The sequence below is a fragment of the Astatotilapia calliptera genome, chromosome 6, assembly GCF_964374335.1.
Source record: "Astatotilapia calliptera chromosome 6, fAstCal68.1, whole genome shotgun sequence".
Classification (NCBI taxonomy): Eukaryota; Metazoa; Chordata; class Actinopteri; order Cichliformes; family Cichlidae; genus Astatotilapia; species Astatotilapia calliptera.
The window spans coordinates 14,050,518-14,075,060 of NC_137427.1; the positions used below are offsets into that span (position 1 = coordinate 14,050,518).

The 24,543-nt window shown below is 38.2% G+C and overlaps 1 protein-coding gene across 1 annotated transcript in view; it reads left to right on the forward strand.

The window, feature by feature from the left end:
* The window catches only part of helz (helicase with zinc finger), a 47,432-nt gene extending 25,123 nt beyond the window's left edge, over positions 1-22,309 (forward strand). Inside the window, exons 19-33 of the mRNA XM_080302793.1 lie at positions 3,722-3,840; positions 4,743-4,888; positions 6,901-7,048; positions 8,748-8,931; positions 10,039-10,267; positions 11,664-11,943; positions 16,083-16,128; positions 16,590-16,777; positions 17,037-17,238; positions 17,369-17,455; positions 17,614-18,123; positions 18,742-18,994; positions 19,201-19,855; positions 20,871-21,165; positions 21,310-22,309. Coding sequence (XP_080158919.1) covers positions 3,722-3,840; positions 4,743-4,888; positions 6,901-7,048; positions 8,748-8,931; positions 10,039-10,267; positions 11,664-11,943; positions 16,083-16,128; positions 16,590-16,777; positions 17,037-17,238; positions 17,369-17,455; positions 17,614-18,123; positions 18,742-18,994; positions 19,201-19,855; positions 20,871-21,165; positions 21,310-21,653 — 3,686 coding nt within the window. The 3' untranslated portion in view covers positions 21,654-22,309. The remainder of the gene's footprint in view (positions 1-3,721; positions 3,841-4,742; positions 4,889-6,900; positions 7,049-8,747; positions 8,932-10,038; positions 10,268-11,663; positions 11,944-16,082; positions 16,129-16,589; positions 16,778-17,036; positions 17,239-17,368; positions 17,456-17,613; positions 18,124-18,741; positions 18,995-19,200; positions 19,856-20,870; positions 21,166-21,309) is intronic.
* The last annotated feature ends 2,234 nt before the right edge of the window (positions 22,310-24,543 follow it).

The window sequence follows — 24,543 nt, forward strand, 5'->3', positions numbered from 1 at the left end:
TCTCAGCAGCTTTTATTTGGCATACCAGTATTTGCACTTGGATTAAACTTGCCAGCCAGAGTAGCTGACACATTATATATCAGACATACATGCTGAATGAATGCTGAAGTGTGGTTTGTGTGTGAGATGGGGCTTAATTTAACTCAGGATTGTTCTTGTTTTTTGCATTGCTGATTAAATAATTGAGGCTGAGTGTTAGATTTGTATCGGGAGAACGGACGAGAGCAACTGGGGCCAAGCGAAGGAACGGCGTTTGTCCGGTTCTCTCCCGTGCACGAGTACCATGAAGAAGTTTGCCTACTTGCGTCTTGCTTGCAGTGTAATTATATTGTCTTAACGTTCCAGCGGATGGGTTCAAGATACAAACCCATCATTGAGAAATGGTAAAAAACGACAACAACAAAAAATTGCTCGAATTCCCAGAATGGTTAAACCATAATTTCAGCAATTTAATAAATGAGTTTTCTAGTATGTTCTAAAATGTCTTGCAGCACGTGAGCATGCGTGTGCACACTTTTTTTAAAGGCTTGTAAATGTATGCAAACAGAACACAGTCACTCTCATTTCCTGTTCTTTGGTCATCCCCACTGACTCTGACAACCATTGCTGGTAGGGGCCCACCATTTATAGAGGGTTGGAACTCATTTAAGTTATGTAAAAGACATGGAAAACAAACCAATTTGTCAGTGCAGGCTAATAACCGACACTAATGTGTCAGCGGAGGGGGCTTTGTCGGTTGCTTGGAAACACCATCTGCCTGTTTCTAATGTACTTTACATCATTAGCCCTCCTCCCCACGTTTCATCTGTCCTGTTCTCCTGTTGGTTGATGGTGATGAAAATCTCCAGGAAACGAGACACTTGGGAGCCAGCAAGTCTTCTAAGTAGCGATAACAAATCTCGCACCCAAAACACAGGTCCCCCGAAAGATGATGTTTAGGCTTTTATGTTTGGCTTGATGACTTTGCTTTTTTTTTCATGGTCTAGGTATGGGATTTGGCATGTAGACATTGTGCATGTATTGTTTAGCATGCCTTTATATATCTTAACAAATTTTTGTTATTATGATATGCAAAAATCCCATTCCCAGCGAAAACAGACATTCTTTGCTTCTACTAATTTGTGCAGCCCTCACAGCATGTTTTTGCCTGGATGCATTACTTTTCTCTACTGTGCAAAGTTCTATATACAGTTAGGCCCATAACTAACTGAAGTTGGATTTGTATTTCTTTTTCTTGCAACTTTCCTTCTGTGATTTAAAATCCACCACCCAAGTGGATTGTAAATCAAACCACTGATGTGCTTGAAGGGCAGACATTCAACAAAAGTATTGCATTAACCATTCAGCAATTACAACTATTATTTATACACACTCCTCAAGTTTCAGATGCAAAGAAACGATGGACAATCTAGCATAATTTTAAATATAGGGGGTATTTTAGTAATTGGTGGCAAAAGCCTTTGCAGTCAATGACTGACTGAAGTTCATGGATGTCAGGAAATGCTGTTTCCCCTTCCTTGAGATCACACTATGCCACAACACATTCAAGTAGATGATCAGAAACTGTCCTTCTGATGGAGGAGTTCCACACAGCTTTCAGAGCTTCGTTACAAAGCTTGTGTTGTAGGTTTAGTTACGCACTCCAAGACCCTTTCACACTTGCACACTTTTCAAATCACTTTTACAGTGTGAAAAGAGCCAAAAAAAAAAAAGACTAAAAGGGAGAATGTGCGAGACTGGGCGTGTGAGTAGAAGAAATTGTCATTTATTATTGAAGAGTAATCTCTCTACCAAATAATTTCTGCAGTTCTGTGCCTCTGATCTCTTTCACCTCTCCTTATTACCCTACTCTCCTTCTTTCCCTTACTACGGTTTTGTGCAAATTCAAAAACTTCAATTATTAGCCCAGAGACTGATGGCTGCAACAAATGAATTTGTGAATAATTTCTCTGAGGCATTTCCAAAGTGCAGTGGTAAGCACCATATAAATTCATTTGTGCTTCTGACCATCTGATGCTCATAAAGACTATCTTTTCTTCCCTCTCACACCGCAACTAATCTCTACTCATCTGCCTGAGAAAATGTTCTCATTTTTGAGTATTATAAGTCAATTGACATGCACATAACTTTATATTTGTTATTCTAACATGTTTGCTCTTTGCATAGCAAAATATTGAGTGTATAATAAGGAAATTATTCATCTTAAGGCCTTTTCGTCCCTTTTTTGGTTTTATAACGGGACAAACAGCCAATGTTTTTTGTCTTATACATGCTTTTAATTTCACATGTTATGGTAATCAGCACTCCATGATAATTAAATTTCCCTCCACTGCTTAATAAACTCTAAGTGCATGTACAGATGATGTTGTAGGACTCGCACGGTCAGTTTATAGCAAATAAGAGGAAAATTTCGAGGAAAAATGAAAATTTAGCAACACTTTCTAAAGTTGTTTTCACTAACATTTTGCTCTCTGCATAGTGAAACACTGAAACTTTGCTATCATGCATCCAAATTCATATTTTAAATTAATTATTGAAAAGCCAAGCCAGAGACTATTTATGTGTATTGTTTAACGCACAGTTACATGTAGTTATTTAGAATATTTGTAACCTCTGCAACAAGCATTTTTTCCTTTATTAACTGAAAATAAGGGAAACATTACAAGATATAGACTTTATAATTCTGATGGGACATTTCTCAGTTATACTTTGTATAAACCTACTTATTCACATTCTGTGTGCAGTGCATGGACTGTTGTATCAAAATGTTTACCATTTTATCAGGATCACTGCAGGGAACAGTGCCAGCCTATGCTTCAGTGAAGTGCATACAGCGTTAAAGGCGATAACACTGGTTTCAGGCTTTGTAGTTGGGGGGGGAAAAAAGCCTGCAAAAAATATTTTGCAGGCTTTTTGCATTTTCAAAGGCTGATACTAAGGATTGAATGTTGCTTCAAATTAAACTGCTCCACCTCTTTTCTTGCCAGGCCCTTTTTCTTTGTTGTTGTTTGTTTACTTTTTTGTCAGTTTTTTTTATTTCCCACTGTCAAATTTCATATCTGCATGTCCTTTTCTGTGGAAATAGTGTAGCTTTAGAGGATGTTTGCTGGTTGTTTTTCAGCCTCTCTTCCTTGCTCCTTGTTCTAGCACTCATTTGCCATGCTGTTTTATCCCTCTCCCCTCATTCTGCCGACCTCTGTTAGAGCTTTTTAAGGCAGGGTTAGACTAAAAGTTCAGTCATTTGTATGTGCACGGAACCCTGCCTTTAAGTTGTAAGACTGGTTAAAACAATGGGAGAAAAAAAATATAAAGGACACCAATGAAGAGTATGTGAGAGAGATTTAAAAAACAAACAAACAAAAAAACTGTTTGGTCGTAGAGCATGAAAGTTTGTTGTTTCTGTGTGACAAATTTGTAAGATTTTATTGATGTAAGATTTTTTTAAATTAATAAGTAATGGAGTCAACATTACAAACAACAGAAAACCAAAGATAGACATTTTATTTAAGATCAACATTAGCCTAGAACTGTTGACAGTGTTGACTTGATGTGTGTCCACTTTTCCACTCAACGAGAAAGGTCAATGCTGCAAGTTCTTCACCTTTATGCTCTTATTAGAAAAGTATATCGTAATAAGTGGGAATAAAGAGCAATTTTGAAGCAGTGAAATTGTAATATATGTACAGGTGAATAGATATTTGTGTCTTGTCTGTTTTGATAGGTTTGTTCACTCATATCCTATTGGATGAAGCGGCCCAGGCCATGGAGTGTGAAACCATCATGCCTTTTGCTCTAGCTAGCAAGACAACCCGCATCGTGCTGGCCGGAGACCACATGCAGGTAAACAAAGACAGTAAGAATTCAACTTTGAGCTTGTAGAAGCCTCAAAAGTGGCCCTTTTTAAAGACTAACTGTATCTATACTGCTTTGTGAATTGGTATATAATAACAACAACTACATTATAGTGTCTTGGGGTCTCAAATGCTTGAAGAGGTTTTTCTTTAGCCCAAAGTCAAAACACTTAAGGAGATGGAACAAACTACAGATGGTAGCTGGGACATCAAGGAATAGTAATACCATTTTGCACTTTGCTTATTATTAGGTTCTTATCTGACCTACTTCAGAAAACAAAGGAACAGGCAGCAGCTACTGTGGCTCTGTGGTTTTAGAGACCACTTCAACCACAAAAAACAAAATATAAACTCATGTCAGTCAAGCTTTCTAAGCCAACACAAGGAATTAAAACCTAATTTCCTCGTCTGCTGGTTTTAAGACGGTGCACAGGATTACCGGTAGTGAAGTGGATGAAGATGCAGCATGAGTTGTGCTTAAATTACTTGATCTCTCTATTTCTTGGAGGAAAGAAAAACAGTATTAAGACACAGTGTCCACCAATGCATCCATATGTTTCTTTCCCAGTCACACTCAGCTTTCTTCTGTCGACTTTCCTGTCCTGTATAGATCACTACAGAAAGTTATCATCATCATTAATTTACATTACAATCAAACACTGTATACAATTTCACTGACTGTCAGCAGTAAAATGTCACTTGCCAATAACAAAAGATTTATTTAGATATTTGGTCAACACGGAAAAGCTTTGATGGACTTCATTAAAGAGGAAAAATAATGAAGGGGAAGTGTGAAATATCTTGGGTGTAATTTTATAACTACCATAGCTTTCCTTCACTACTACTACATCTTTTTTTTTTTTCCTTTTTGTCCTCTCCTTCAATTTCCAGCTCAGTCCATTTGTGTACAGCGAGTTTGCACGGGAGCGCAACCTGCACGTGTCCCTGCTGGATCGACTGTATGAGCACTACCCCCCTGAATTCCCCTGTCGTATTCTCCTTTGTGAGAACTACCGCTCCCATGAAGCTATCATCAAGTAAGTGCCTGCTTTCCCTTGCTACCTTGTCTTGAGTACTGTCTGAAGAGGCTGAGAGGGATGGGGTCTTAAGCTTTACTGAGTGAATATATGTCAGACACAAGCTGACTTGTGCTGCAATTTCTCAGTTAAACTGACCTGGTGATTTTTGCTAATTACTGAGACATTAAGGCTTTGGCCAGTCGAAAAGTTTGTTCCTCAATCCAAAGGGACCATGTTAGACAGCAGGTGGATAACTAGACAGTTAACTGTGTTGCTGCTCAGGGAACCAACTCACCTGCTAGCTGGCTCAGTGTTAAGCTCTCCACAGCCATGCTGGTGATCTGTCTCCATTGCTGTGTCCTCCTGCTGTGGCTCCATCTTGCAGTAAAAAGGATTTGTCCTTTGCAACTTTAATTACTCTTGGCTGCCATCAAAATGGAAAAATAACTCATTTTTGGAACTCCATAACCAAAATTCTTGCAGTCTTTTCTTGCTGTTGTGTTACTGTAACACCTTAAAAATGAACTGCTACCCCCCATCTCAACACAGGTACACAGTTATTTATTTATTATTGGCTTGCTGCCTGACATCATTACAGAAAAATAAACCTGCTCTGCTACCATTGGTAAGTCTGCTGCTTAGTGTTGTATGTTGCCAGAATAGTGCCTCATTCATCTTATTAAGCATAATACAGCATGATATCCATGATATTATAGTTTGAAGGAAAAAAGGAATAACTGTCTAAGCCATGCCCTTTGGCTGTGTCTATACACAGTCACATCACTCCACAGGTGCACAGTGGGGTAGCGTCATTTATCTGAAAGCGATTCAGTAGAAAGAATTCTAGGACCAACTTGTGCCCACATATGTGTATCTGGGTTTCAGACCACTTAGCTCTTTACTTCTTCTTGTTGTACTTGTTTATTATCCCAAAATAGTTTAACTTAAGATTTATGTTAGCTGATCTACTGGTCAGTTTCTGCTCTACAACACAGTCATAACTACTGACAGAGACTGCACCTGCACTTTTTGAGACTCAATTTTGGGCAGCATAGTTACACGTTCCCATGTTCTGGGCCTGGTCCATTTTACCACCCTTTTTCAGTTACAGATCTTTGGTCTAGCAGTCTTCATCCATTATGGCTTTCCTTCACTGTTCAAATTGGACCTCATAAACAGCTACATGTGTAGATGATCACATTTACATAAATTTAATCTTGGTTTAACCATGGTTTGCCTGCCAGTGATCCTTCTTTGATCATAGAGAGCTTGGGTTTCCACTGCAGTGGCATCTTTCTATTGGGCTTAACTCTGTTGCTGCTATAAAATCACAAACAGCCTCATGCCAACTTCATGCTCCCTGGATCACTTTAGAAATCAATACTAGTGGCAGACAATTAGAGAGCAAGTACAAAGTTGTCTTCATTGTACATCTTTGAAGCTTAAAGGATCACCTCTCATCAAAATGTTTGTTTAATTTTTATAATAATAATAATAATAATAATAATAATAATAATAATAATAATGGATACTTTATTGATCCCCATGGGGAAATTACTTGTTTTTCTCTGCATTTGACCCATTCACTCAGTGAAGCAGTGGGCAGCCCACTAAGCAGGCGCCCGGGGAGCAGTGTGTAGGGACGGTACCTTGCTCAGGGGTACCTCAGGGTACTTATACTTTAAGTTGTCACTAGTACTGGTAGTATACACATTGTACCCATGAACATGCATACTCTGTACATAAGGCAAGTTTGTATTGTCATTGGGCACAGTAGAGTTTCAATACTGCTCCATTTTGATCCAAACACGTTTTGACGATCATGACAAAAGTGAACAAATACCCATCCTTATAGTAAAGCTTAATTTCAAGGAATGCATGAATCATATATGCAGGACATGTGGTTCACGTTAATATCAGTTTTTGTGAACATATATTTGAAAAATTAAAAACAATTACCAAGATCAAGCAATTGTCCTCCAAATTCATGTCACTCTTTTATTTTTCCTTTTCTTCTTCCCTTCGTAAAGCTACACTTCAGAATTGTTTTATGATGGGAAGCTAATGGCAAGTGGGAAGCAGCCCTCCCATAAGGACTTCTACCCTCTGACCTTCTTCACAGCAAGAGGAGAAGATGTCCAGGAGAAGAATAGCACTGCCTACTACAACAATGCTGAGGTATGGCCGGGGCACTTGTACATCTAAAGCCTTCAAGAAATATTTTTGGTCTTATTAACATCTTATGGAAATAATGTGGTTCAGTTTAAATAATTCAAGGTGTTAAATAAGTGGCATAATGACCCCCTCTGGACTGGTACTAAATGCAACCCAAAGCATATTTAAACCAGTTTCCTGTGTTTTATGTGTATAATTATACTCGCTGTGTATTGGCCTCTATGCACTTCTAAAACATATAAACTGCTACTCACTATGGCCCCTGAACTCCACCTATTTAAACTCAGAGTGCCGTAACTGAGCTTTGTGCAAAAGCATGTTTACAAAAAAGGATGCTTTGTAAAAACTCTGATTCAGAGATAAAAAAAAATTAGTTAAAATAAAAGATCAAGAAATGGTTTCTTACCAGTATAGTTGCCAACTTCACACATTAGCTGGTTAGAGTAATATAATACAATACAAAAATAACTAAAAGTCGAGTAATCTTTGGCAGTAAAAAATGCACTTTAGCCTAGTGTCTGATTTTTACAGAGACATAATTATGCATGATTGTTAGATGTGGACCTATACACTCAACATTCTGTATTTGAATTACATAGAAATTAAAGTTGTTACCAGTCTTTGCCTTGGCAAATCATTGCAATTTGTCACGCACATTGCCTTTTATTCCTGAGATGAAACCCATAAACTCAAATGTGATACCAACTTAGACCTACATTAAAACACATGAAGCATAAATTACTGAGTCCGAATTTTGGATGGGTTCTTATTTAGGTTTTCAGTGGACCCTAAGCCTTTATTGTCATGCTCCAAGCAATTAAAGCAATGATCGTTCTTGTTCTCAATGCCACATTAATTACCTCCTGTTTGTTTGATATAGTACCCATGGTGAAATAGTATACATTGAGTAAAACACGCTCATACATCTTATGTCTGTTGTGCAAGAGTCTGTTCAAAGCCTCTACCCTTAGGGCTAAGCTCAGTGAAAATTGAAAAAGCAACCACTTCAACTTTAATAACAGAATTCTTAATTCTAAAATTGTAACTTGAAAATTATTTCCATCAAAGTTTGCCAGTTGTAGGAATTTTTAAACTTAAAGATGTGGCAATATCTATCCAATAGTTTATTTTTTTTAAACAACATTTTTAAATACACATTTCATGGGGTCTTCAAAATGCTGCAGACACAGCAAACTGTCACAGTTATGGTTTTATCGTGAATGTTTGGTTTCTTTTCTGTTGCTTTGGAGTCTCATTTCCTTAAAATTTAAGTTTGGATTGTATATAACTGAATCACAGTTTTACCAAGAAGGCACACCTCAGCCATGGTAGTTGGGCTAACTTAAAAAAGGAGATTTTTAAGCATTTCATTAGGCATGAGTCCAGATCAGTATTGTCAGGTAGCATCACCTTAGAGTGGTTGTAGAAAAGATCAGTCGTGAAGGTGTTGGAGAATATAGCTCAGTCCAGTTATTTAACATTTTACTTTTTATTATTTATTTATTTGTCAGGACTGATGCTTCATGTTAAAATTGTATTTTTAAATGAATATTAATTGTTTTGCAAGCCTGTGTTTAGTTTTTACAGTTACAGCTATGTTATAACACTTATGTATGTTTATTTTGTAAGTGGGATACATTTTTATTTAAAAAGTTGTTTAAAGAAGACCCTAAATCCAAATGTCTTGATTGTCTCTCCAAAGGTATTTGAGATCGTGGAACGGGTGGAGGAGTTGCGCAAAAAGTGGCCAGTGGCCTGGGGGAAGCTGGATGAAGGCAGCATTGGGGTGGTGTCACCATATGCTGACCAGGTGTTCCGCATTCGTGCTGAGCTACGGAAGAAGAGAATGCCTGAGGTCAGCGTGGAAAGAGTGCTCAATGTCCAAGGTGAGGAACAAATATTTACTAGCACATCCTGTGCTTTGTGTGTCATGTGTTAAGGTGATACATCTCTATGAGTAAAAAGAAAATATCTTAAATTAATGAGCTGATATTTTACGATGGCTTTGGTAGTATTCTATGTTAGCAAGTGTTAAAACATCATCGTAATTAAAGATATCTATGGTAAGGCATTCGAAAAGACAAACAATATAAACAAGTTCAGAGCATAAATCCCTAAGCAGAAATGCTTGATTCTGTGAAGGTTGTCTCCTATTTTTCTCTTTGAAATGTTGCTTAAAATGAAGGAGACAAACTAAACAAATGCCTTCAATCTTGGGTGTAGCTCGAATGTATTCATATTGTGTCTCACATTATGAAATCAAGAAGATTTCATAATATGATTTGTACAATAAGTCTTTTTTTTCCCCAAGTCTCTTTTCTGTGTCGGTCTCACGCAGCTTTCATTTGTATCACATTCAGCTGCTTTCCACAGGTCATTAGCTCCCTCATTAATCATACATGAAACACATGGACACGGAAAAAAACTCGAGTTAGTGGTTAGTAGTTGAATTTAACAGATTTACGTAATGTTTTTCAATAGTTTCTTTCAACAGGCAATACAGGTATACTTATTAATAAACATTTATAAACACGGTAATTACCATTCATTCAGGTTCCAGTAATATAATAAATGTCACATAAGCTACTGGAGAAATTTATTCGGCCACAACTTTAGTTGATTGTTGATAGTTGGTTGTCTTCGGCAAGGTCTTGTAAGCTATGAAGTTTTGCCTTTTTTCTCCTTTTCTGTGTTTTGTTGGGGTTTTTTGTTTTGTTTTTTGATAGTGAAAGAGAAAAGTTAAATTGAAATGGAGAATAGCAAGTTCCTAAAATCTTCTTCTAATAATTATTTTGATTTCAAATGGGTTACTTTTTTTGTTTGTAATATTTTCTGTTGTCATACTGTTATGTCTTGCTAACATATCTTTTTAAATAAATCTTTTTAGAATTTTCCAAAGATCTCTGTTCTTAAGATTTCTGAGTTTAGCATTTATTTTTTTTATTTTTTTTTAAGAGGGCTTAAAAATGTTTTATTTAAAAAAATATTTGCAGGCAAACAGTTCCGGGTGCTGTTCCTTAGTACGGTGCGTACACGGCATACCTGCAAGCACAAGCAAACGGCCATCAAGCGCAAAGAGCAGCTGGTTGAGGACTCAACAGAGGACCTTGACTATGGTTTCCTGTCCAACTACAAGCTGTTGAATACAGCCATCACCAGAGCCCAGTCCTTGGTTGCAGTTGTGGGAGATCCCATCGCGCTATGTTCTGTTGGGCGTTGCAGGTAAATATAGCCTAATTAATATTTTCATATTGTTGGTTACTAATAATTTTGTCTGTATACACCAGCACAGTGCATTTTAAATCAGACTGCCAAGGTTTGATTGAAATGCAAAGTTTCAGGTTTAATTAAAACTACTATATTAATGGTTTAGGAGTTGATCATTTGGTAGATAGTTTGATAGTCAGATAAATTAAGTGCATAAAAGTTGTTAAGTGTCGAGTTTGTTCACGTTTGAATATCTGCTTATTTTTCACCACAGAGAGAGCAATGGCGTACTCTGATAAACCATAATTGGGTCACTACTAGCTGCCAGATCCTCTCTGTACGATTTGAATCTTTTTAACCCACCTCCGCAGCTGTCTCCATAGCAGCTGTAGTTTGTCTTTGCTTATGTTTTGTTTATGCTATTATGCAAACAAAATGTCTAAGTCAGTGTAGTAGCCAGCCAAGCTGTTATTCAATATTTATATATTTTTATTAACTGAACAGGTTAAATGATTGCCTCTACCTGCAAGGTGTTGTAGTTTTAAAAATATTTTCTGATTGCCACTCAGTTCACAAACGGCAACAAAAACTCTGCACTTCTTTCTTCCTAATGAGAGCTGAAAAAATACAGTCTGCACAGTTGGCAGAATAAGTACCATTTTCCTTTTCTATTTTTTCTTTTAAAGGGTTACTTACTCATCATTTAATCAGATTAGGACACAATCGATAGCCTGCCCAACATTTCCCTCATAGCAGTTCCCATTTTATCCTAATGTTGACACCTACTTGACTGCTAATGATACAGCTACTCCTACAGCACAAAAGTTTGTTTTTGAAATGTAAATGTCTTATATCGCCACATTCTTTTGACTGCACATTTCAGGACAGAAGAGAACTAAAGTCAGATGACAAATTAAAGGAGAAAACGGCTCAAAATGCTTTTAGTAGGTTTTTAGGGGGTTTACAATGACTCTTAACATTAAGTGAGAAGTTGCCTCAAGCTGTGCCAGCAAAATGCCAACGACAGTATAACAGCGCCACCAGGTTCCTCACAGTTCAAGGGTTTAGGGTTTTTCTATTAGTTTGTTAGCCATCTTTTATAGACAGCTGTTGTTTGTTTTAATCATACCAATGGAAAGCATTGTGTTCTAAATAAAGTACACAATGCTTTAGAAAGATTTTTCCTTTTCCTCGTTTTCCTTCTTCCCTCTAGTTTTTCTGCACTGTGCACATGCCTCTTTGCTATAAATAGTTGTGATATTTTATGTTTATCCCCCAAGTCATTTGTAACACTGGCAGGCAAAAAAATTCAAATGATAATCCATTAAACACTCAATTCAAATAAGAAACAATACCAGAGACTAGAAGAAAATCTTCAACATTTTTTGTTTTTGTTTTTGCCCACTTCCAGAAAATTCTGGGAGCACTTTATTTCCATTTGCCATGAAAACTCGAGCCTACATGGCATCACCTTCGAGCAGATTAAGGCTCAGCTGGAGGCCCTGGAGCTCAAAAAGACCTATGTCCTCAACCCATTGGCTCCAGAGTTCATCCCTCGTGCCCTTAGGCCCATGCAAGGACACCATTCGTCTTCACAGGCCCTCCATCCCCACCATCATCCACATTCTCAGCATGCACAGCCAGCCTCCAACAAGCAGGGCCCCCAGCAGCAGCAACAGTCACCTCCTAAGGTAAGGTGTTTTTCAGTGTGGAGGGCAAAATGGAAAGAAAAAATACTGCATTTCTATTTTTTTCATAAGTAGTTTGAATAATAATGATAATGCTGATGGTTGTTATAAACAGAGCTGAAATGGTAACACTTTAGGAAAATGCAGACACCTATCAAATTTCACCAATGTGTCATGTCAATTAAATAAGTTCATAATTTAGTTACTTTATCAATAAAGAAATAGTCAGAATTCACATTAACTAAACCTGTGGTAGTCTGTGAAGTTTCCTGAAGATGTTTCTGCTGTCATCCTCTCATTGGATGAGAGGTGAGATATAAAACTTTTGTGCTGCAGCTGCTGATTGTCATAGTAACACAACCCGCTTCCCTGCTTGGAAGTGATTTTGAACTCAACCATTGGAAACACAGTGACCATTTGACATGGTAAACAGAGCAAAGTCTAAGAGGACTGAATTTGAGCTGAGAAGCATAATTTGTTTGTTTGGGTTTTTTTGTTTGTTTTTTTTCCTTGCTTGTGGAAAATTGACATCCATCACTGTCTGCATATTGCTGTGTATTCCCATTGTCATATTTATGGCTCTCTACCTTTAACATAAGTAGGCTTCAAGATGATTTAAAAAAAAAAAATGCAATAAAGACAGTTAAATATGTCTGTGAAGGTTCTCAGTCATCCAGGTCATCGTAGTCATTGACTGAGAACCTTCACAGACATATTGCCATACATTTTGGGAGGAACACCCTTCAACTGGTGCGGGAGTATGAAAGGGAATCAAGGAAACTAGCGGATTATAGGAACCATCTCCGTTTCAACCTAAGATGTAGACAAAGCAGAGTTGTTACAGAGCAGACTTGATTCTACAGAGAGCACAAAATCACCTTTTAAGTGAAAGGATAAGACAAGTCCATTTCACCATAGATGCCCTCCAGATCAAGATCAGCCAGACCCTGCAGGAACTGGAAACCCTTCTACCCTCTCCAATCTTAGAAGAGGTTTACAAGTTTGTGGACAAGGCTCAGCGGGCCCAACACTCTAAAGGAAAAGAAAGACAACGCAGGAAATTTCACACCTTGCTTTCAAAAACACACACTCCTCATTCTGAACCTACACAACCCAGAGAAGAAAACACACCTGATGCCAGTCAGGAGAAATGGGTTAAGAACTTTTCAGACAGGATTCTCACTGAACCTGAAAAGAGAGTATTAGCCAAAGGACTCAATTTTGCCATTTCTCCACAACAGTTGCCCATAGTGGACCTCATCACAGCCACAGAATCTGCCATACGGATTAATAAATTATCACAGACAGAAGCAGAGCAAATCAGGATGAAAGTCTCAGCCACGCTCTCCAGTGCCAAAGTCCCTCCATCCAACCTCACAATACAGGAAAAGAAGGCCGTCGCTTCCCTGAGCAAAGACCACAACATCACTGTTTTACCAGCTGATAAGGGAAGATGCACCGTGGTCCTAAACACTACAGATTACCATACAAAGATCACTACTCTCCTCAGTGACAACAATACCTACGAAGCCCTAAAGCGAGACCCCACAAGCAGCTACCCTTTGACAAAGACAGTTAAACACTCATACAAAATTAAATACAAAATTACAAAAAAAAAAAATTGGCTCAGTTGGATTTTTCTTCCACTGACTATTTTTTAACTTAATATGCATGCAGAAATAATTATTATTTTGTCACATTTATTTATTTATTTATATTTTTTATATTATGTTATTTGTTGTCATATTAATAATACACTGTATAGTGATATTTGAAAGCTAATTGTTTATACTATATATGTGTTATTGTTTGTCTCAGAGGGCCTAGGGTGTTGACAGGTTTTTAGGACCCATTTGCGTAAGAAGAATCTTAAATGGTGTAGAATTTTATTTTTTTTTTAATGCTAATCCAATATTCATGTTAGGTAAGAACACACTGGTTTATCAAAATAGAAAGCAAATTATCAGAAATAAATTGAGTGCTACCTACTTTTATAGAATAAAACTTATAAAAGCTTTCCATATGTGGATCCAAATCAAATATCTGAACAGATGACTCAGTTTAATTTTCACCACAGGAAATAATTTTATGACCAGTCCTTTTATTCCAAACAGAATATTAGCATAACCTGTTTGGCAGAAGATCTGTTAATTGTTTAGGTCAGGATGAAATGTCTGCCTCGCCTCTGTGTCTGCACTGAGGTAAAGGTTAACGAAATCACCACTGCTGACAACCTGCTGCCATCACCCACTGGGCCTAATGAGCTGGAGCTCCGCAGTAGCAGCCAGCTTTACAGACTCGCACACTTCTATTTGCACAGTCATACTTACAACTATGCTAAATATGCAGATAAACATTTGCAATTACACCATTATGCAGAATGTGCTAAATATTCTATATGTATTTATGCACAGTTTGAGTTTCATTAAAAGGTCAAATCTTTTTTTCTGGTGTCTTTGTACACAGTGTAGACGCTACACATATCGTTCTAATTTATTTCATAATGACAGTATGCCCTGCAGTGGATTCTGATGTTGGCTTGTATTCGACTGCTTCAGTGCATCATTTTAACATCCGTTGCTGATGATCAGTATTTTTCTAAAACTTAACCTCCTGACTGTTGTAGTGTTGTTAGGATTCAAGTCTGAAAGCTACAGAGCACATTTCCACAGTTTGATTATTGTGTGGGGGAAAAAATTCCACTCTTGGTTGATGTTTATCAGCATGCATCAATGAACACAGAAAACTGTAAAGTACATTGTGGTTAAAATCATTTAAAACTGAAGCATTGTTGGGCATCCATTTTGCCAGAGACATACTGTATGCTTCACTGAACTTCAGATTGCTGTTTTCTGATGCAGATGGTGTTTTTCTGCAAGTGTGCAAGACTGATAGTTGTGCTCAAATTTGCCCCATGTTAATTCCCTTACTAAAAATATGTTTATGTCGGACATTTCTTGGAAAATTCCTCCTTTTCAGTCTTTCTTGCATGCCCCGCCGGTATACCTAGGATTTCACAGTACAGCACACTGCCCCTGTACTGACAGATGGATTGTGCTATTGTCACTAATGAAGCTTTAAGCTAACAAACTTTTTGTTTACCTTTTGTCAGAACTAAGAGAACATTAGGTTACATGATCTAATTTCAGTCTTCTGGATGAAGCCAGTAAATGTTCATCAGTGGTCCCTTTTCATTCTCAGCAGACTCCTGCAATCTGGGAAAATTATTGTACAAGATATCATGTTTAACACCTAGTTCCAGAGAACATTTTGCAGCAGTGAATCTGTGATTGGATCAAATAACTGCCCTGCTAGACTATAGGCACCAGTTTCAATCCAGTGTCTGGCATTGCTCAGTTGATGTTGCACAATGAAACCGTGACAGGGGAAGCTGCTTTGCTATCACATGTCAGACTCTAGTCTGTTTTAAGAAAGGGATCCTGCTTACGCTATACAGAATTTTCACATTTGCTGTGCTGTTGTAATATGACTCAGTTCTGCCAAGTCTGCATTTTACATTCCATTGCCGCGTTAAACCATTTGAGTGGAATAAATATATTAGATATCTCTCCTGTAGTTTATTATGGTTTGGTTTAGCTGCTTCTCTGCGCAAGCTGGCAGCCTAGCTACAACACAAGTGTGGACATATTTTAGAGATCCATAAATACCCATAAACATTGGCTTTGCTGTGGTTAACACAGCAAGACTGAATGAAAAAGGCTTTGGCAGACTGTGTGTGCGCTAAACTCCATATTTCAGTTGGCACTTTTGCTCTTTTCACAATGTTATTTCAGCGTAGCTTCTGTAATGTTCTGAATTATACATTTATTTTTATTATAACTGTCAAAATTGCTTGTGCTTCGCTTTAGTGTTTTCCTTGTATTATGATGACTAGTCATTTCCCTTGTATATCATGTCTATCTAAGACCATCATAGCAAATCACACTGAATTGCTGTTAGCATCTTCCTCCTTTAAGTAAGCTAACCCACAGTCATCTACTATTTCTGTTGCATTACTGATTACATTAATAGCAATAATAATTCTCATTCTCCATTCTGTTTGTTTTCTACCAATGTGATGTGAGAATAATTTTCTTTTGGCACATTCAGACTCTTAACCTTTGTTACTGATTGTCTTGCAGGGTAAACATGCAAACCACACAGAGCATCTCCCACCTGAAGGATATGGTGAGTATAGCCTTTCTGCTCTTGATTTTCTAAATATTATCTTACCAGAACAGCAAGGAAACAGAAAGACAATAACACAAAACTAACTGTGTCAGTTGTGGTTAGTGAAGGGACAAAGGACCGCAAAAGAAAAAAGGCTGGCACAAGTTTAAGTATAACAATGCTTGTTATTTGCCTACTAAATAACAATATAAATGTGAATTGTAAACCCATATTTGACAGCTTTCTAAATCATTTTTTCTGTTATAGTGACAGGTGATATAATAAACTTGTTAAGCACTGTCTTTGTTTAAGCCTAAATAGCTATAATTTAGAACCAGAATCTAGAAAATGAATTTTATTTAAGAAATGCTCCCACAGATTTACTTTAATATTATTATTATTACTACAGATTTACTTTTGAATCTGACAACAATAATGTCATAAGAGTAAAGTAATTTACCAATTTTACTTCTTTGCAGTCCAACCAAACCCAGCAGTGTTGATGGGGAACCCTATTCGGGCATTCACACCACCTTTGGGTGGCACACCAGCTGGTATGGGCAAGTCACCTAGTCCTGTGCAGAGGATAGATCCGCATACAGGTGCCAGTATCCTCTACGTTCCAGCTGTATATGGTGGAAACATGGTCATGCCCATGCCCCTGCATGTAAGTTCACTGGTGTGGTGTGTGTGTGTAATATTGTATTTTAAAAAGGAACCTATAAAACTGTTTGCTTCTTTTAGAAAAGTGTCAAAAAAACGCACTGCAGATATCTGTAAATGTATGTCCTTACTATTTCAAATAAGTTGATCAGTTATTATGATCACAATGATAGTATTAAAAATAACAATAGCTCCCCTGCCTGATTTCTGTGTACCACAGGAAAACATTTTATTGAAATGTATTTTTTTTTCTTCTCCCTAAGTTGCCCTGGCCAGGTTACCAGAATCGCTTTGCTGTGGACCCTCGCATCATGGGTCATCCAGCAGCCATGGCTTACAACTTTAATCTGCTGCAGCCACCAAATAGAGGCTCCCCCATTCCTTATAGTGGGGTAGCACACCCCTCTCCTCTAGGACTAGCCCAGCCGAGCCCAGACAAAGAGCCTTCTGACCCCATCAGAAATGGTTTGCCTTGACTTTCTATTTCTAAATCAAGAGATCAGTTAAAAACTCTAATCCAATTTTATGCCTTCATCTAGCAATGTGGAAATGGCAGTGTAAGTCTTTTTAATTTGTTTTGTTTTTGACGTCTTAGGTAAATTAGAAGGATGTTCAAAGTCAGAGCAGAATCATCTTCAGACACCAGAAAGAAAAAACACAGACATGAAGGAAAAACAGGCAAGTTGTTGACATTTAAATGTTTCTTTTTTGGGTTAAAAGTAATTTGTCCGTTTTATTTGTACCCAAACCCAAAACATATTTTGCAAAAGCAGTGATAAATTCCTTGTACAACTTATGGTGTTTTTATACCAGTGTTTATCCTTTTTTTTGTCTAGGGAGATTTAGACTCAGGCCAAAGTCGAAGTCTGGATTCACAGACAGAAAGCCTAGTTGGATTTCCCAATCCTCTGCTCCACCGAAAAGACCCCTCAGCTGCCCAAAGACCTCTTAATTTCCAACTTGCGCCACCTAGTACACCCTTTCCTTCAAATCCAATCAGTGGAAGAACCTTCCCCCAGCAGTATTCAGTCACTAGGCTTCCTTATCGGGTTAGCCAGCCTCAACACCCAGGGATGGCCCAGCAAAATCAGCAGCAGCAACAGCAGCTCAGTCCTGCCTACACTGGTGGAAGCCATAATGCGTCTTTTTTCAGTGGCCCTATACCAACTCACAGACCTGTCCAGTCCCCGACTTTGAATGGGCCAGACTCTGGAGGAGTAGAGGAGATGAGTAGCTCTGTTAGGACTCCAATGGGCCACCCAGGAGGCCACCACTCAGGCCTGTCACAGCATAACAGGGTCAGCAGCTTTGGGGATGAGGGACAGGATGGAAACCCAGGAGATGGTTTGGGTGAGTAAACACTATATTTACTAGTAATTTAATTTTAGTTAGCTAATGAATTGTGTTACAAAGGAGGGAGCTGAATCTGATGATGATGGAAAATTAGCATCTTATTATTTCTACTTAGAATTTTCATTTAATTTGAGTCTGAGGGATTTAATTCATCTCTTTATTTTCATATAGACATTTTTTCAAGAGATTCTGAACTTGGTAGTCATGTATTCAGAGATTGTTCTGCTTATGCAGATGTTGAAGTTTGTATAGTATCCTGCTCAGGATTGAAAGGTGCTTGCACGTTCAATCAGACTGGTTCTGTTCTCCTCAAAGAAAACTTTCTCTGAACTTTTAAAGCAACAATCTCCATGGTTGAGATGTTAGGAGATTGTTTGTCAAATAGTCAAATTTCACATTCCTTTTTTGGATTAGAATGTGCAGCTTTCATATGTTTAAAAATATGAAAGGGTAAATATTTGATTTTGCAGTACATTTAATATATTGAATATTTATTCATAGAGAATCTACTTAAAGGTATTCTTAACCATGCTGTGTATACTAACCCTGCAGCTCATATAATTATGCAGAATACATGAATGACTCCAAAAACTAACCAGACCATTGCCCTTTCAGATCTTCAGGGACCCTTGGCTCTAGAGGCCCTTAGCCAGCAGCAGGCAGCTAGGCTGGGCCAGTGGGGGGAGGCAGCAAGCCCTTTCATCCAGGCCAGTGTTGCCTTTCCTCTGCCCCAACAGCTTGCCCACCTTGCTCAATCCAACATGGCTCGCTTTCCCCATCAGCTGCTTCGGGCAGGTAACTGGGGCCTTAGTTCCAATCTGGATGATGAAGCTGTTCCTTCTGCCTCGACCGGGCCAACTTTCAGCAGGTTAGACTGGGCACTAGTATGTTTTATAGTCATCTGTAATGGTCTACTAACTTGATCTCATAGAAATATTATAGGTTAAATATTGGACTTGTACTTTTTTTTATATCATATGTTAAGCACAATTTAGTTTTTTTTTTTTCTTTTGTTTTAAAACAAAATACATAGTTCAAAAAAGTAAAAAAAAAGTAAACAATTTTCATTTCTAGGTATCCAGGTCTCTTGAGAGAGATGGCTCCACAGGAACAGCCAGAGCCCAGGGAAGCAGTTGAGATGCAGCCCCCACCTCAGTCTCGCCTCCTCCAGTATCGCCAGTCCCAGCCCCGTGGCTCGGGTGACCCTTCATCCTCTTTAGGTGCCATTTCCAATCAAGCTGGCCCTTTTCCATCAGGACTCTACCCCCATGACACAGGTCGGGATCTACTGAATGAAAACCTTCTTAACAGCCAAGGTCTGCAGCAGCACCCAGGGAATCCCCTGTACAATACTGGTAGCTTTCCACATCAGCCACCAGCTCAATCTGCCAGCCCCCCTCCTGCCCAGGTCAAATACCTTCTGCAAGAGGCCCAGTGGCCCCATGGTGGAGCTACATCAGTGAGCCCACCACAGCAGAACCCTCTGATGGGGAATCAGGGCCACGGCCTTCCTTATGGACTGCCCATCATGGCTCACCCTAGCAGGCAGGAGCAGGTTCACCTGATGCAGCTTCACCATCAGCACCACCACCAGCAGCAGCAGCAGCAACAACAGCAGCAGCAGCAACAACAGCAACAACAACAACAAAATCAAGGTCCAGATCAGGAGCCCTACCACCCATTATCCCCCAGAACATCAGCAGCCACAGCACATCACAATGTAGATGAGGTAAGGGCTCTTCATTAATGTGGTATTCAATAATATTTCAGTGAAATTAGCAATGAGTCTGAACTGCCTGAAGTAGCATCTCTATGCTAAGGTTATTCGTCCAAAGCAACAAAGTTAAGGGGGCACAGCTAAAAGTGAAGGCACAAAGATCCCGTTCATCCAGTTACTCCAATTATGGGCAGTGATGCCCAGCAGACAGCTGTGGGGCTACAGCTGCTTCTGTCAGATCACTTGTCATCAGATCAGTCCTACTCCAACTTCTAGTATCCAGATAGATGACTTATTAAACGAAAATCTGTGCAGTTGTTTTAATGTTGGAAATTAACTCATTCACTGCCAGCCATTGGCAGTGAATGAGTTAAACCCATTGACTCATTCACTGCAATTGACGGCTATAGACGTCAATGGCAGTGAATGAGTTAATGCCTAGAGAAGAAAAAAAATTGTATTGCCTCAGGCTCTAAGCATTTTAACATGGGAGTCTTTAAGGATACACTCAAACTTGAAGTACCAGAGGTTGTTGCTTGGTGTAAATATCATAAATAATACTATTTGGGAAATTAATTAGTAAGAACATTATGTAATGCTAATTAACCATATGGTCATATTAATGGTAAGCCAGTATTCAGCCAAATCAAGTTATTAACTGAAACGCTGTTTCACTCTTACTGCTCGCTGCTTTCTTAAAGTAGGGATTTCAAACAGCCCCGGATTATAATACACCAACAGACAATGGTGGATAATTGTGGGCTTAAAGTTTTGTTTTTAAGTCACCCAAATTTTAACTTACAAACAAATTAAAATAAAAATCAATATGGAAGATGTGTTACTGTAATGCTGTTCTACAAGAAGTAGCTAAACTAAGCAAGGTCTGGAAAAGGTTGTTCTCTCTTATTACAACACTGAGAGCATACATTCACTTTGTTGTCAGTCACTGGGAATTTAAACCAATTGAATACTCTTTGTAGTCACTATATATCACCTTCTGACCTTGTTTTTGTATCTGTGTTTACAGTATGAACCCAGAGGTCCAGGGCGGCCTCTTTATCAGCGCCGTATCTCGTCCACCTACCCAGATGAATCATCTCCAGCCAACACCCACAATACCCTGTCACAGCAATCCCAGCCTTGTGCATCAGATACCCAGGACCACCCTCATCCTCACATACAGCATCATCAACACCCACACGCCCCCTACAGCTATCCTTCACATGACCACCTCTGGCCAAGTAATGGAGGCGGTCCGGGTCCGTTTCAGAACATTCCATGTAACGGAGCCGGCACGCTCGCTCAGCATCGGGACCTTCTAGGTAAATCTTTCTGTTTTCAAGCCCAATTTCCTCTTCACTTGATTATTTGGATTGTTTTGAGATAGTTGTTTATTATATATGCTAAATTCTGTGTCCGTGTCTCATTCACCTCTCATAACCTTTGGCTGCCTTCCCATATGACAGCTTCCAAGGCCCTTCGTCAGGCAGAGGAGCATGCAAAGGCAGAAGCCACAGGAACACAGCAGACACATCCACACTCCCTCAACTCCCTTCAGCATCAGTTTCCTCCTCTCATGCCCAACAACAAGCAGCAGCAGCCTCAGCCTCCCACCGAGCCCAGCGAGGGGGCTCCAAATTTAGGCAAACAGCCTACCATGTCCTACGCGAGCGCTCTTCGCGCTCCACCTAAGCCCCGGGCAGTTCGGCCTGAACAGGTCAAGAAGAATAGCGACCCCCTCTCCCTCCTACAAGAGCTGAGTATAGGAAGTTCAAATGGTAGCAATGGGTACTATTCCTATTTTAAATGAGTGTCACTTCTCCCACATAAGTGAATAAGTAATAATTTAAAAAAACAAACAAAAAAAACCAAATAAAAAAGAAAATTATAAAAAAGGTAAAATCATTTCTAAAAACACAAAAATTGTGCAAAGTGCATTTACAAGTTGTTTCTATCAGTAGGTTGGTTTTATGCATTTTCTTTCATTTAAACTTTTTATTTTTAACAGTCATTTTTTCCCTCCTATTTCACATATCTGTGAAGAAAATAAGTATATATAATGAATGCATTACTGGTATATATACATACTCATTATGTATATATGAATATATACTTATATTATCTACACTTGTATATGTACGTAATGCTAAAAAAAAAAAAAAAAGCAAAAAACAAACATAAAAAAACAAAAAAAGCTCAAAAACAATGGTGTCTGTTGGTTGACCACTTAGCTCCCGCTTGTATTTTTCCTTATTGAAGTTGTTTTGCGAAATAAGTATGTTTTTATTATTTTTTTATTCCTCAGTTTCGAGTGGACATTACTTATTGATTTTCATACTACTGTAGATGTAATGGACATAAGCTAAGTGGTCAACTGACACAGAAACTACATGGAACAGTGTATAGAAGTAGATAAATTTTGCTCTAATATGTACATATAAAGAAAAAATAAAAGACTGAATCGTATGCCACAGACATGTCCTTAAATTCCTGCATCATGCTAGATTTGCAATATGAGTTTTAAAGTTTTGTTTTTCCTGTTTTTAGCTTCTGATCTTTAATTCTTAGACATCCTTACCTGGGAATCATCTTCAGTCATTTTTAGTAGAAAATGTGATTATTTATGGGGGAAAAATTACAAATATCGATTGCATATTTTAGCTTTTACCAGCTTCAACATCAAAGCAGCAACAACTGTTTCATTCCTCCTCTCTTTGCGTTAAAGATCAGAGAACACCATCCTTTTCAGTGATAAGATTATCCTAGACTGCTTTGCTTGTGGCTGACACGCAGTTACATGAATTCTTTGTTGTTGTTGGTTTTATTTTATTTTATTCTTTGTTTAAGACCGTCATTGCATCGTGGACTTACTTTGCAACTCTTGTCCAACAGTATGACATTGTTTCAGTATAATTACTGGAGTGAAATGGTTTGTTTGTTTGTGTTTTGCTATTGGGCAGAGTTCTGTTTTTATTGTGTTGTTTTGTTTGAAAAGGTTGCAGTACTCTGAAGGCTTGTGTAAGTGAAGAAAGGACAGTGAGGTCAGAGTAGTGTGTCTAACAGGCAAACTGAGAAGATCTAGAATTGCAGTCAGATGTTTTTGAACACACTAAATTATTGGTCTTACGTATGTTGGAACTTAAGAGTAAACACCCTGAAATGTTGTAGGTGTGACAACTTTTTTTTAAATATATATATATATATATGCTTCTTTATTTTCTTTATAATAACAATGAATAGAAAATTGCCCAAAGTTGATGATAGACCCGTTATGTTAACCTGATCTCAGATGATTTGCCAGTTTCTTGCCACTTAGTTTTAGGCCAGAATGTCCAAAGGTTTTGAAGTCCTTAGGAATAAATATTACTTACATCTTTTGTTGTTTTGTCGCAAACATTGGTCATTGATCATTTCCAGTCCTGCTCAAAGTCAGCAGCTTTTCCATGAGCTGGGTATTTTGGAAATTCAGAGTATGTAATATCAACCTTTTAAAACTGCTGAATGAAGAGTAACATAGAACTCGCTGTTCAGAAACCTTTGACTGTTTTGCTTGTAGGGTGTGAATATAAAGAATGAATCGGAAATATTGGGTTTGCTCCTCGTGGTTCACAGAACCTTTTTATTCAGATTAGATATATTAACGCTACTGCAGTAGACACGTTTCATTCTCTTTAATCTAACTGAAATTGCTCTGCTCGTGCTTTGCATTTCACTACGACAACATTTTTCTATATTTGTAACACCTTAATAAATTACAGGATGAATCATGCCGCTGAGTTACTCAAAAGGAGTTGACACACAACAGGAAGACACACGTACGTGCACATGAATTTTACTTGAAACCCAGCTGATTTGAGACATGTGGAAATGAAGTATAAAAAGATGCTCGCACACTGTATCTGCCTATTTTATTTAACAAAAAAAAAAAAAAAAAAAGCGACAAAGCAATAGTGACAACAGTGGTCCAGTGCTCAGTCCTGTCATGTAATTCATGAATTGTTAACACATCACTGCCCCATCTGCAATTTGCTAAAAAATAATAAATCGTCCTGCTGTTTCTTGGCTTCCACATGGTAGTTAATCCCTCATAAATCTCTCTAAAGGTCACTTCCTCAGAACCCCACTGCTAATAACTTTGTTTTCAGCAGAGAGCTTCATACACGGCATGGTTTCATTTTTGTCACATTCTAGCTCAAAGGTCCAGATTTTTTGACTTTGCAGAGAACACATACTTGTAAATATGCATTTTCTAGGTATTTACAAACAAGAACTTTGGGAACGCCTCAATTTTGTAGAAGCTGTTCAAAGAAGAGGTATGCCCTTTTTAATTATGCAAATTCACAAAACAAAGAATTCTAGAAATGGACAACAACAACCCGGTTGGTAGTTGCAACATCTTGGAACTTTTTTTTTTGTTTGTTTGGTTTTTTTTGTTGTTGTTTTGTTTGTTTTTGTTTTTCTCTTAAAGATGGTGTCTGGCTTATTAGGCAGAGGAAACATTGTGTTGCAGCTGTTACAACTTCTTTCACTGTACAATGTGTATTTTTAAGTACATGTTGCTGGATTAGTCCTTCCCTGTTTTCTCACCACTTCCCAAGCTGTACAACAATCAAAATGGATTTGTTTTTAAATGTGAAGTCTTTTTCTTTTCTTGCATGTTGAGATGATCTGGCTGGTTTTTATCCCTGTTTTTACCAGTT